This window comes from Dromiciops gliroides, chromosome 1 (assembly GCF_019393635.1).
Source record: "Dromiciops gliroides isolate mDroGli1 chromosome 1, mDroGli1.pri, whole genome shotgun sequence".
In the NCBI taxonomy this organism is placed as follows: domain Eukaryota; kingdom Metazoa; phylum Chordata; class Mammalia; order Microbiotheria; family Microbiotheriidae; genus Dromiciops; species Dromiciops gliroides.
In genome coordinates this window covers 60,418,161-60,432,601 of record NC_057861.1, presented here as the reverse complement: position 1 = coordinate 60,432,601, position 14,441 = coordinate 60,418,161, and the positions used below count along the sequence as shown (strand labels likewise).

Sequence of the window (14,441 nt, the reverse complement as noted above, 5' to 3'; positions counted from 1 at the left end):
AGACTTGACAATAGAGAGCATAAGACTTGGATAAAGGACTCCAAGGACATAAATATGGGTAACCGGAGGATGGATGGATGGATGGATGGCCTCAGCAGAAAGAGAGCTTTCAGGGAGAAAATAGTAAATTATGTTTTAGACATGTGCAGGAACTTGACAATGTATGACTAGCTAGACTTCAGGAAATATATTAAACATGACAGAGATCTCCAAGGGAGAGGATGAAGTAAAGGAAGACCCAGGACAAAGCTCTGGGTTATACTCATGTTAAGCGGTTGGGAGATGAATCATGATTCAGCAAAGGAGACAAAGAATGGTGAAACAAGAAGGAAGAGAACAAGGAGAGGGCATGTTACAAAAACCAAGGGAGAAGAAAACAACAAAAATGATAGAGAAATCAAGGAGGTTGAGGCTAGAGATTCAGCAGCTGTTCACCTTGGAGAGAGCAGTTTCATTTGAGCTGTGGGGCTGAAAACCAAATAGCAGAAGTCTGAAAATGAAGTGGTAGAAGCTCTAAGTTCTAAATAACCTTCAATAGGAATCTCTCTGTGAAAGGGAAAAGAGAAATGAAACAACAGCTTGAAAAGATGACAAGGTCTATTGAAGGATATTGCATATTTTGTGTGTGTGTGTGTGTGTGTGTGTGTGTAGGAAAGACTAGACCAACAAAAAGGGAACCAAGAGATATATTAAAGATAAAGAAACAGAAATAATCAATGGATCAATGGATCAACTTTTTGAAGATGAGATTGAGAGTATAAAACTCTTCCTCAGCAGTCTGAAATAAAGAAGAAAAGAAGGGGGATGATCTGAAGTGTTGAACAGAGGCTTGAGGGCAACCTCAATTTTCTAGGACAGGGTAGTAGGAAAGGTTTTATGGAAAGGGAGTTAGAAGAGGAGAGCAGTGAAGATTTGGAACAACGACTGGGCTGAGAGGGAGAGAAAGCCAATTAGGAAATAAGAAAAATGTAAATCAGCTGTGCAATTTCACCTCATGGCCAACAAACTGATAAAGATGAAAAAAGAAATAGTCAGTAGGGTTGTAGAAAGATGGCCTAATAGTGGAACTATGAAATTAATACAACCATTCTAAAAAGTAATTTGGGGGGGCAGCTAGGTGGCGCAGTAGATAAAGCACTGGCCCTGGATTCAGGAGGACCTGAGTTCAAATCCGACCTCAGATACTTGACACTTACTAGCTATGTGACCCTGGGCAAGTTACTTAACCCCCACTGCCCCACCAAAAAAAAAAAAAATTTGGAATTATGCAAAGAAAGTGACTCAAATGTTCAAATGTCCACATGCTTTGATCCAGAGATTACATTGCTGGAAAAGCACCCCAAGAAAATCAATAACAAAAAGAAAAGCTCCATATACACCAACATATTTATAGCAGCACTTTTTTCTAATTGTTGTGTTTTGTCCTTTGTTTTTCAAAGAGGACCATGGCATCAGGGTGATGTCATGACCTGCAGTAAATTGGATTTAAGTGAAGCAGGGCTGTGCAAACTCACCAACCTCACTCTCTCCTTCAGAGCCATCTGGTTCTAGTGGTAAGACCTATGTCAGGATGACTGGATATGGCCCTGGATGTTTAAGGCAATTGGGGTTAAGTGACTTGCCCAGGGTCACACAGCTACCAAGTGTCTGAAGTGAGATTTAAACTCAGGTCCTCCCAACTTCAGGGTCAATGCTCTATGCACTGAGCCATATAGCTGCCCCCAACTTTTTGTAGTAGCAAAGAACTGGAAACAAAATAGATGTCCACCAACTTTGGGAACAGCTAAACAAGTTTAACATAATGCTACATTACTATACTGTTAGAAAGACTGACTAGAATGAATGAAGAGAAGCATGAGAAAATGTATATGAACTGATACAAAATCAAGTAAGTAGAACAAAGAAAATAACACACACAATGAGTGTAATTATGAAAATGGAAAAAACAACTACAAAAATAATGGAAGTTGCAAAACGTTAATTATAATGATCAAGATTGGTGTCAAAGGGATAAGAGAAGGTATTTTCTCTCCTTAACATCAGACCTTTTCATATGTTAATATGGTTTGTTGAACTGTTTTTCCTCTTTTAAAATTTTTTTTTATTGTCTGGGAGAAGAAGAAAAAAATACAATGGGAAATGTAAGTGATATAAAGAGATTGATAAGGCAGAACAAACCAAAGAAAAAGTCAATCAAGGAATAAGCGGACAGTTTGGCAGCAGTGAGGGCTCAGCTGATATAAGATGACATAAATGAATAGTGGGCTCAGTCTCCAGGTGAGTTTAATAGTAGGCAAGAATGGGAGATGGCAGGAGGTGGGGTTACTCCAGAGGTGAAGTCTGGTAAAGCATTCAAAGTGGAGGCTTTTTGTCTAATTTAATTAGCTAACTAAAGAAATTGCATGAACAGACAGAACTGGCCTTGTCCCTGAGAGGTGTCTCTGGATACATTCAGGCTAATGAACCTGGGCAAGTGCATTAATATTTACCTCTTAGTGATGTATGCCAGAGGGGTCAAACTTTGGAGTGCAAACCAAATAATTTTTTTTGTTGTTATTTTTTTATTTTTTGCTGGGCAGTGGGGGTTAAGTGACTTGCCCAGGGTCACACAGCTATGTTGGAATGACGCCACCTGCTGGATACTTACTGTAGAAGAGTTCTGCCCATGAAGCGAAGGTCTTTGAGGGCAAGACCAGGAGTCTTTTCTTTGGCGGGAGGAAGTGATGCGGACTAGTGGGAGGAGGAAGGAAGAGACTGGCGCTGACTCTGGGGCTCTTTCCTCTGGACTCGGGTGGAGAGCGGAGCTAGAAATGTGCTCTCCCTTTAAATAGATAGGAATCTAGGCCTTTCTCTCTCTTTACCAAATTCTTATTCTCCTTAATAAATGCTTAAAAGTCTAACTCTTGCTAAAGCTTATAATTTATTGGCGACCACTCATTAGATATTTTAGACAGACTAGCTAGAATTTTAGCCCTTAACAGCTAGTAAATGTCAAGTGTCTGAGTCCGATTTTGAACTCAGTTCTTCCTGAATCCAGGGCCAATGCTTTATCCACTGTGCCACCTAGCTGCCCCCTAACTATTTTTTAAATACAATATAGATGATGTTAATTTGTAGTTTATGTAGTTTTTCCTACACCCTTAAGGAATCATCAATTTCTATTAGAGTTTGACACCATTGCTTTAGGCAATTCTCTTAAGACTATAAATTCTTGATACGGTGCTGATCTGTATTACAGCACTTCTCTATACCAATGAAATCACAGCTCTAATCCCTATCCCTAAATACTGGGTTAAAACCTATGCAGTTTAAAGTGAAGCTAGAGCAGAGATGAAGAACTAAAAGAACAAGGAGGGGATATGGGCTGGTGGTCTCAGGGAGGACTAAAAATAGTTTGAGGAATTTTGAGATGAAGGAAGAAATGAATGATAGGAGCTCACTATCAGAGAGAATTTCAAAATTCAAGATTATAGACATTTATGGTAAACAATGAGATCTATGGGACAATTGTCCCTGTGGGGATGAAGCTATAAACCATAGAACTGGGTAATATGATGCACCAAGAGACCATTTGTTCAAGGGGACATCAAGGCTCATAGTGAATATGATGGCGCAGGACTTGTGTGGATTTTTTTTTTGGATGAGGCAATTGGGGTTAAGTGACTTGCCCAGGGTCACACAGCTAGTAATTGTTAAGTGTCTGAGGCCGGATTTGAACTCAGGTCCTCCTGAATCCAGGGCCGATGCTCTATCCACTGCGCCACCTAGCTGTCCCTTGTGTGGATTTTTAAAAAGTTTAATACAGTTACTGAAGGAAAAAGAAATGAGAAAAGAGATGATAGCCCAGAGCCCAGATGATACCTGCAGCAAAGATCTGGTCAAGGTGATACAGATAAGGAAATATTGCTGAGTGATGGTGGAAGGAAGTTCAAGTGGCAGTAAGGAGCAAGGAGTATACCTATTACACCTTCAGGGTTCAAGGCATAAAGAGAGTATAAGAGAAAGAACATCCAATATCAAAAAGGGTAATCAGGGATTCTGTATGTTTTGGAGGGAATAATTTTTTTCCAAGTGCAAGAACATGTCAAGTATGAAAGGAAGAATAGTACCTCCACATGTAGAAGTCAGTTCTGGCTTGAGTGTATTTCCAAAAACAGACTCTAAAAACCCAAAGTTCAGTGATGGAGAAAAGAAGTGAATGTTAGTGAACCCTAAATAAAATTTTGGTGACCCAAAATAAGAGGTATTCTCTCCACACTTGGCAGTAGGTTATTGGGCACAAATGGAGATTATCAACAAAAGTGTACATTACCAACAAAATCCAGCAGGAAGATAGAGAAATTACATCTAAAATAACAACAGATAGGTTAAATACTTGGGAGTCTACCTACCAAGACACATATAGGAACTGTTTTGTTTTTTTTTTTTTTGTGAGGCAATTGGGGTTAAGTGACTTGCCCAGGGTCACACAGCTAGTAAGTGTTAAGTGTCTGAGGCCGGATTTGAACCGAGGTACTCCTGACTCCAGGGCTGGTGCTCTATCCACTGCGCCACCTAGCTAGGTGGCCTCACAAAAAAAAAAAATTACAAAACATTTATTACACAAATAGAGATCTAAGTAACTGGAGAAATATTCATTGCTCCTGGATAAACCAAACCAATAGAATAAAAATGACAATACTACCTAAATTAATTTACTTATTCAGAGCCATACCAAACTACCAAAGGATTACTTTATAGAGCTATTAAAAACAGTAACAATTCATCCAGAGGAACAAAAGATTCCCTCTATAAATATGAAGGGAAAAAAGGAGGCCTAATAGTACTAGATCTCAAACTATAACTACAAAGCCATACCATCAAACAATTCAGTACTGGGTAAGAAATAGATAGATTGGAGGAAAAGATTAGGTATGCAAAAATAAAAAAAAATGAGTACAGTAACTTAGTGTTTGATAAACCCAAAGATCCCAAGTACTGGAGCGAGAACTTACTATTCAGTTGAAAACTAGAAAGCACTCTCACAGAAATGAGGTCTACACCAACATCCCACACCACAGACCAAAACAAGCGCTAAATGGACACATGATTTAGGAATAAGGGGTGATATTATAAACAAATTAGAGAAGCATGGAAGAAATCCATGACCAAAACACAGAGAGGTTCATGGGGGGAAAAAAATAAAGTTTTTATTTCTACCTCTACTACTTTCCCTCCTACACATGCTAAACAAAGCTAGAGAAAAATCACAAAATGATGTTGTGTCCTCTATTTTTTATATCTCAACTGGGCCCTCACTACTCTAAGGCAATCCCTTCCCACCTCCCTACTCATTACCCTATCCCACTCACCACAGTAGCTCTTCCAAACCTTTCATCCCTCCTCAAATCTTCCATGGTTTCCTCCATGGATCTTGCCTCATTTTAGTGGAAAAAAAAATTAAGGCCATTCAACAATCCCTCTCCTCCCTTCCTCACCCCACCAATACGCCTTCTGACATTCTCTTTTCCATCACTCTCCTCACGTTAAGAGGTAGCCCTTTTTGCAGAGATAACCCCCTGTACAAGGCACAAGGATCCCAGCTAATCCTGTCATCTCCAGCACATTTTTCCTTCTCTCACTTACCTTCAATGTCCCTGTTTCCCTACACATCCCATGTCTCTTCCATCCTCAAAAACAACAAAAACTCCTTCACTTGCTCATCTTGGCTAGCTATCATTTTATATTTCTCCTCCCTTTTGGGGCTAACCTCTTGGAGAAAGCTCTCTAAAAGCAATGCTTTTTACTGCTTTCCTGTCCTTCTTAACTCTCTACAGGTTAGCTTCCAAGCCTCATTCAACCTGCTCTCTCCAAAGCTAATAATCTCTTCCTGACCCTTGACACGATCCATCACCCTCTTTTCCTGATACTCTATTTGCTCTGGGTTTTCACTGTAACCTGGTTTCTCCTGTCAGACACCTTTCCTTTGCTGGATCTTCATTCAGCTTGTGCTGGCTAACAGGTGTCCCACAGGGCTTTCCTGGGTTCTCCCTTCATTTGGTAATTGTAAGGGACTAAAATTCTAGCTAGTCTGTCTAAAATATCTAATGAGTGGTCACCAATAAATTATAAGCTTTAGCAAGAGTTAGACTTTTAAGCATTTATTAAGGAGAATAAGAATTTGGTGAAAAGAAAGAGAAAGGCCTAAGATTCGTCTATTAAAGGGAGAGCGCATTTCTAGCTCCCTTCTCCACCCAGTCCTGAGGAAAGAGAGTGAGAGTGCCAGCCTCACCCCCTCTTCCTCCCACAAGCAAACATCAATCACTTCCTGACGCCAAAGAGCCCTCTTTGTCTTGCCCTCAGAAGCCTTCTCCTCATGGCTTTGCTACAGTAAGTCTCCAGCGTCATTATCTTATCAACTCCCAGGCATTCAACGCCACCCTCTAGGTGATGACAGCTCTGCAGCACTGCAACTTGGAAGCTCCTCATCCATTTAACCCACTAATTCCTCCCTTTCGTTCATTCATTCATTCAGTCAATCAACCAATCAATCAGCATTTATTAAGCTATTTGCAAAACACCTTGCTAGGTGATGGGCATTACAAAAAGAGGCAAAAAACAGTCCCATTCCTCAAGGAGCTTCCAAATCTAGTGGGGGAGACAAGCAAGCTACATACCGGATAAAGGTAAATAATGAACAAGGTAGGCACAAGAATTAAGAGGGCTTGGGGGAAGGCTTCTAGCAAAAGATGGGCTTTTAGTTAGGGTAGCTGCTTGATTAACTTAAAGTGATTGATTCACTTAAAGCATTCCAAACATGGAGACCAGTCAGAAAAACTGCCTGGAACTGAGATGGAATGTCTTGTTTGTGGAAGCAGGAGGCCTTTGTCAGGGACTAAGGTATAAGAATATAAGAAGACTGGAAAGGTAGGAGGGGGCTAAGTTTTGTAGGGCTTTCAATGCCAAACTGTATTTTGTATTTGATCCTGGAGGCAATCCCAAATTTCCAAACAGTTCCCAAATTTCTTCTCAAGATCATACCTATACTGTCCCCTATTCCAATAATGAGAACCATCCCATTACTTAGAAAATGATACTTATGAAACGAATTTTTTGCATTATTAACTTATTTACCTTGTTAGTACCCATTCTGTTTATATTTATAAACAGACTTTCAAGTCATTGGATCATACACTTAAGAGATGGAAATGACTTTCAAGTTATTCTAGTCTATAGGTCTCAAACATGCCGCTCTCCTGGGCAAGAACCAGATGAAAATCAATTTGGAAATATTTAACAAATATAGATAAAATCCAATAGAACATAATGTTAATCTGTGCTTTTCTAAGTCAACATGCAGCCTGCAGGATCCTTCCACATTCAGTGGCCTCATTTCTGAGTTTGACGCCAATGGTCCAGTCCAACGTCCTCATTTTTCAGATTAGGAACTGGGCTCAGAGATTTGCCCCAAGTTACACAGATGGCAAGCGATAGAACTGAAACTCAAATACAAGTAAAAAGCGGATGCCTTCTGGCCAGAGGATTTACATTGCTGGATCTCTTTTTTTGGTGAATTACTTGTCCTCTCATTATTCTTTTTTCTATTTGTAGAAGAGGTAGCATAGCATGGTAAAATAGGGAGCTGGCCTTGGAGGAAGGAAGACTTGAATTCAAGATTTACCCGGCTACCATACTGGGCTTTATGTTCTCTCTCCCAACTAAATTTCAAATAACCCTTAGCTTCTTTCAAAGCACAACGCAGGTACCACCTACTTCAAAGGTTTTTTTTTTTTAACCAGATCTCCAGTTAGCCTCCCCATACCTCCAGAGAAAATTATTTGGTAATTTGTATAATACAACCTCACACATTATTAGCTGTGACCCTGCACACAAGTCTCTTAACTATTTGCCTCAATCTGTTCATCTGCAAAATGGGATTAGAGGATCTCTATACTCCCCTAATCTTAAATAGATTCCCAGAAACTGTGATTAAACTAGCATTCAAGCTCCTCCTTGACCTCTCCTCAGTTTACTCAACGGACACCCTCCCCATTTCTTTTTTTTTTTAATTAATATAGTATTTTATTTTTTTCCGTTACATGTAAAGATAGTTCTCAACTTTTGTTTATACAAGCTTACAATTTCAGATTTTTCTCCCTCCCTCGCCCTCCCCTAGACAGCAGGTAATCACCCTCCCCAGTTTCAATCACGTCAATTTCCTTCTGACAACATGATCACGTCGTTCTCACTTTCATCATAGTCCCCACTCCGTCAGCACCAGTATTGGAGAGGGGGGACTCAACATCTCTTTGGAGTGAGCCAGAGTGCAAAAATTTGTAATGTCTGAGAGGGTAAGAGATGCAGTTCAAAGAATGCTCGACTTTAAGTCCTACCTAAAACGCTTACTAGCCTGCTGACCATGGCACGGGTTTTAATCTCTGTCCTTTTCTCATCCAGAAACTTGGAAAAAAACAATAGCTATGGGGGGAGGGGGAGGATTAGGGGGAAATTGTTAAGGAAAAAATGAGATATGTAAAGGGTTTTGGAAACCTTTAAGGAAGCTTATAGCTCAACTCAAAACAAATGCCGCAGCCAATTAGCAGCTGTTGACTGGGGCAAGTCCCTCAATTGCCTATCCGCCTCAGTTTGTTCATCTGCAAAATGGATCTATGGATCTCTCGAGTTTCCCGTTGACACTCAAAGCACGCGGGAAGGAGACTCGAGAAGGGGGCGGAGTCCCGCCTCGAAGGAGGGGCCTTCGGCAGCCGCCATTTGTGTCGCCTCCAGAAAGGGGAGGCGTCCATTTGAGTCCCCGGCGAGGACAGAGGGGCCGCTGAGGCCGCTAGACATCCCCAGTTGGACTAGCTCCCTCGGTCCCCCCTTGACACATCCCTTCCCTCCCCTCGCTCGCTGTTCAGCCCTCAAGCAGTAAGGCCTGGCAAGGGCGCCTGGACACCTCGGCCCAGAGCCCGCCAATCCGTACGATGTCCGGCGGAGAGACAGCGGGTCCTCACCAATCAGAAAGCCGATGAGATTCCCTCACCCCCCCCCCCCCGCCCCGACACACACCGTAGGATAGGGTTTTTCCCCAATGCTGACATAACCCCGACTCCTATTGCTGCCCTCCTCCGCCTCGTACGACCCTTTGGGTGCCCCGCAGCTGTCCGGCTAGAAGCTGGGAGAACAAAGTCCCGCCTTCCGCCGCTAACTCCCTCCTCTTAGACTTACCTCCGTACACCGGTCTCCATGTCGATTCCACCGCCAGCCAAGAGTTCCTGTTCCTCGACAGCAACACCGCGCATGCGCTAGTCCAGCCTCCCTTCCTCCCCGCCCCCGCCCCGTCGAAAGGCTACTGGGCTGCCCCACGCACCGCCTCCTTCCGTCGAAATAGCACTGGCTATCTCGTAGCGCTTGACCCCGCCTTTCGAGGGTCGAGTGCGCAGTCTCCACAGGTGTTGGGGAGGTGGAGCGGGTGCTTCCAGGCTGGTACCACTTCCTTGAGGTAGGTCGGATCAAGGCAAAGAGACGGATCGTGGAAAGTCGGACAGTTAAGGTCTTGAAAACGACGTACTTTCAGGAGCGTTTAGGTTCAACCCGTCCCAAACTATGGTACCCCCCGCCCAGCAGTCTGGAACAAAAAAGCAATCGTCTTCTTTCCCATAATGCCCAGGAGACAGGAATTATGCAGACCCCCTTGACAACCCCCGAATCCAGCCCTCGAATGCAACGTATCAAGGTTCGGCTTTTCCATAACCTTCTCCGTTGCTATGCTTCCCAATTCCTGGACCCCCTCCCACAGAATCCTCCAGACCAGGTTCTAAGTCAAAGGGGAAGGGTTGGGCTGCCCCTAGAAGGGAGCATCTAAGTAAGGGAAGTTGGCATTGAGTAAACTATTAAGGACAGAACATTTATTTAAATGGAAAACCTCTTTCAACCTTCTGAGAGTCAAGAAAATTTTACTTTTGACGGCTGTTAGGAAATCTTCCTTATCTCAGTTCTAAATGTATATCTGCTCAGTGTTCTAGTATGTTCTGAGACTAAATAGAACAAGGCTAATCTCTTTTCCCTATGGTATGCCTTCAAATACTTGGAAAGATAGCTATCATGTGTCAGCCCTGTACTCAAAACCCCTCTCTACAATCACCCCGACATGATTACATATATGCCCTTGTCCTGCCACAACCTTCCTCACATGCTTGTGCCTCTGTTAATTGTCAGCGCCTCCCCCTCCAGAGTCAGCCTAGGCTATCTTACATGAGTCTCCCTTGTATGGAGCCAAACCTCAGTACACCCAAAGGGGATTAGAAGCAGGCTCTACCAATTAAAGGGCATTTTGATTTTTCTGTCAGAGCTGTCCATTGTGGAGGACATTACATCTAGTTTACCTACATGTACCTATATGTCATCTCCTTGTGTCACTTCTGTCTGTTTATTCACCTCCTTCTTAAATCCCAACTCGAAACAGAAAGCATTTCCTTATAAGACTTCATTCCTTCAGTGCAATCTTCTCCATCCTAATTTTACAACTTCTATTTTGATGCATATCTTAGTTTAGTTTGGACTATGGGTCTACTAAGTGCAACCAAAAAGTGCTCATGTCTTCCTCACCTCCAGTTCAGTATAGAGACTCTGAATAGAAACTATTAAAATAAGTATTTTTGATTGTTAAAAGTTATTTCCGAAGATTGCCCAACCTCACACAATTCTTCCAACCAAAAAACTAAAATTTAAGGTTAAGACTTTTACCAGTTCTGACTGAACATTTATTTTAGATTTTTACAAACAATATGATGCTGACTCTGGCTTTGCAGCAAAAGGAAGAGATTAAAACAAAATGACTAAATAGGCAGTTGTTGTGGGGGACCTAGGGCAGAACTAAAACACAAGAACATTTCTTTACCAGAGCCCTTTCTTTTCAAACCCAGAACCAACCTACCTTTTAGTTACATACAAAGCTGCCTAAGGAAGAGGACCAGGAGCCCATACTTCTTCATATACCCTGTTGCAGATATTATAAAAGATGATGTTCCAGAAGAAAAGGTACCTTAAAAACTCAAGGGGCACAAAACCGAGATGTAATGGAGTTGGGGTTTCAAAACACTCAAATCATCTATACCCCTTCCTGTCCCATAACCTCCCACTACAAACAACCAAAACAATCCACACTATTTCCATAACCATTTACAAAAAAAATGCTAGGTTTTCAAGGGCCAGAATGAGAACAGGTATCCAGGTGGGTGTTAGCAAGTCTCACACCCCTCACTATTAAAAATATTGAATGATGGCTCTGTAACAGGTCTGAGCTCTCTCTCATTTCTTCTCTGAAATGGGGCTCCTTCATTCCTCATCTTCATCAGCTTCCACATCCAGGCCAGGGATACCCCGGATCTGCTGCTGCAAAACACCCCCTAGCAAGGGCACTGGGTTCCTCCTCTGGAGGGAGCTCCAAGCCCGACTGCTCCTCCTCCAAATTCTTTGCTGAGGTTAGCGCTCCAGTCCCTGCTGTTGCTTCAGGCAGCTGGTTCTGTCCCCTGCCTGAAGCTCAGGTTGTCCTACTGTGCTTTCTCCTGGATTTTGTTCTCATCCTCCCCTTCAGCCACTCCTTCTTCTACAGCACTGCCCTCTCCTTCTTCCTGCTCCTTTTCTTCTTCAGGGTCATCCGTGAAGGGATTCTCACCCTGAGGGAGACAAACACACACCAGTCTATAGGTATCTCTCTTTTGCAAGCAATCCTGTTTCCCTAAATCCCCAAATTCCCCTCTACCATGACTCTCATCATCTCTACCTGCTCTTCCCAGGGGGAAAAGCCAGGATCCTAGCTGCCTCCATTCAACTAGGGTCTTCTCGAGCCACTACCCCTTTTTCCAGAAGACCTGAGGTCATATACCAATTTGGAAGAGTGAGGCAAACTGTGACTTCCCATCCCAAAGATTGAACCCAGCCCAGAAGAGTACTGGGCAAAAAAGGTTCATGTGCAAAGGGCATACGTATGGGGGAGGGCCAAGCAAGAGGCTTCCCTGGGCCAGTCAGGCCTGATTACCTTAAGATAGCGTTCTAGCTTCTTGCTAATGAGCTTATTGTTCAGGATACTTCGAGCTACCATGAGTGAGGACTTCTTGGACTGTTCCATCATGAGCTAAAAGAAAAGAATGGAACCCTCTTGAGCAGCGGGACTCATCCTAAACAGTTCAACTCCCAGGAGCCTATCACCTAAGATCCTGTCTCAAAAAGTCAGAAGCTTCACATGACTACTAATACCCAATTTATTATCTCGACAGCCTGCAAAGTTTAGAAAGCACTTAAACAAAACAAAACAAAAAAAACCCCAAGCCTGTGAGGTAGGTAGCACAGTTTTAAGATAAGCCAGCTTCAATGATTGCCCATGTTCAGAAATCTAGTAAGTGTTCAAGGCCAAATTATAATTCAGGTCACTACACTTCAGCACCTTCTACTATACCTATTACAACTACTACATAATGTCTCTGCTATGGCTTTAAAGTCTACCACCCTATGGGGTAACCCTGGTATTTGCCATTCCAAGTACAGCTGATCCTTAAAGATTATGGTCTGTCAGGCAAACCCAGAACCTAAGTCTTTCCAATGCGGGAGGTTCTGCCCACTTGGCCTTGGAGAATCTCAAATTATCACCATAAAGATACAGAACAGAACTTTAGCAGAGGCAAGAATTAGTTCCAATTTTATAGGGGGAAAAAAGGAAACTCAGAGGAAAAGCAATTGTCCATGGTCCCCCAGTCAGTAAGCACTGTAACCAGATGTAAAGCCAAGTTGCCTGCCATTGAAACCTAGCATGTCTCCCACAACTCAATGCTTCCTTGACTAGGCAGAGGAAAGCCCCAAAGCACTCCACTCACTCTTCTGTTTCGGTTGTGTTCCATGGACTTGAGGTGCTTCTGTATAATACCAAACTGCATGGGAATGAAGAGGTCACAGGCTGCAGCAATGAGCTGCCTCCACTTTCTTCACAAAGTGCTCCATGGCAATCTCTGCAAGGGGAAGGAGCTTCCTGTTTCCAATTCTACCAGTATCCCGATTGATTTTTTTTTTTTTTAGTGAGGCAATTGGGGTTAAGTGACTTGCCCAGGGTCACACAGCTAGTAAGTGTTAAGTGTCTGAGGCCACATTTGAACTCTGGTACTCCTGAATTCAGGGCCAGTGCTTATCCACTGCGCCTCCTAGCTGCCCCCGCAGTATCCCTATTGGGATAGATTTAGTCCCCAGAGTTAAAGAGGGGCCACTAATTGCTACTGAGAATGTCCCTCTCCAATTTAAAAACCAGAGAGGTCTTTAGGTCCAGTCACTGAACAGATGCCCTGTCCGATAAATTGCCTCAACAAACCTAGTTTTCACTTCTTTCCCCCTCCTTTTCCCCCAAAGAGTTACCTCCAGGTACTTCAGGCTCTGGAAAGGCTTTTTAGTTCTCATAAAGATCACGGGATTTTAATTTGGATCCAAAATAAGGTCCGGAAAACAGCTTAAATGGACAGGTCCAAATCAAGGCAGACCTAGCTATCCCCTGGGTCCACCATGGGTGGAAAGAAGAGAATTGACACTCCACCTTGAGTAAGGTCTTGATCTTTATAGATCTGCTGGATTACACCATTTAGATCCTCAATAGTTTTGCGACGTTCTTCTGTCTTCTTAGTTTTGTTAGCAACATATTCCTGGAAGTGCCAAACAGGAGTTATCAGAGGCATCTATAACTGGAAAAAGCCAGGACGGAAAGGGGGAGTTTAAACCCTAAAAACAAAAAGGAGGGGGTTGAGTAGCTGAGAAGGAAGCAGACATGGAAGTCAGGTTTATGGGGCTCTCTCTTGGTCAGGTCATTTCCTTTGGTTTTGTGGTGATGATCTCTCTTGCCTAGTCTGGATGATAAACCCCCTAATATTTGCAGTTTTTCTCTGTGTTCAGGAGAAGAATGCAAAGAGGTCAAAGCAGTCCCATTCCCCAGCAGAAAAGGCGGGAGGAAATTGATAAAAAACCAGTGCAGCCCAAAATCAAAAGGAGGATCACCTGCAAAAAGTCTGCAGTCTGTTTTGGCAATTTAGTGCCTACAAAACTTGAAATGTTCCTTGTGGAATTTGCTGTCTAAGTGGGTTGGTCATCTCATCAGCATAAAAGGTCCGAAATTTGCAGAGAGAACACACAAACTGATCCTAGTAGAAGAAAGAACAGAGGTCAAGCAAGGTCTGCATGGAGGGTGCTACTACCAGCACCAGGTCCCTGAACCAAGAAGAGAGCAAACCCCAGATATGGAATGGGGCAACTCCCAGCTTCTGATACTCAAATTGCTTCCTTATGGGACTCTGAGGCAGTGGGTTGCCAGGAAAAGAAAAACTCAAAAGTTCTGAAACCAGTCCATTCTTTTTCAAGAAGGGCCATTGACACCATGAGGGAAGAATTAAGTCACAGTGCAGAGTGGGGAACAGGTGATAATTTCTGAA

General features: G+C 42.9%; 1 protein-coding gene across 1 annotated transcript in view; it reads right to left on the bottom strand.

Moving 5' to 3' along the window:
* AKAP8 (A-kinase anchoring protein 8) overlaps nt 1-8,829 on the bottom strand; it is a 45,198-nt gene extending 36,369 nt beyond the window's left edge. Inside the window, 2 exon segments of the mRNA XM_043990422.1 lie at nt 8,373-8,457; nt 8,686-8,829. Coding sequence (XP_043846357.1) covers nt 8,373-8,457; nt 8,686-8,829 — 229 coding nt within the window.
* Between the last annotated feature and the right edge of the window lie 5,612 nt (nt 8,830-14,441).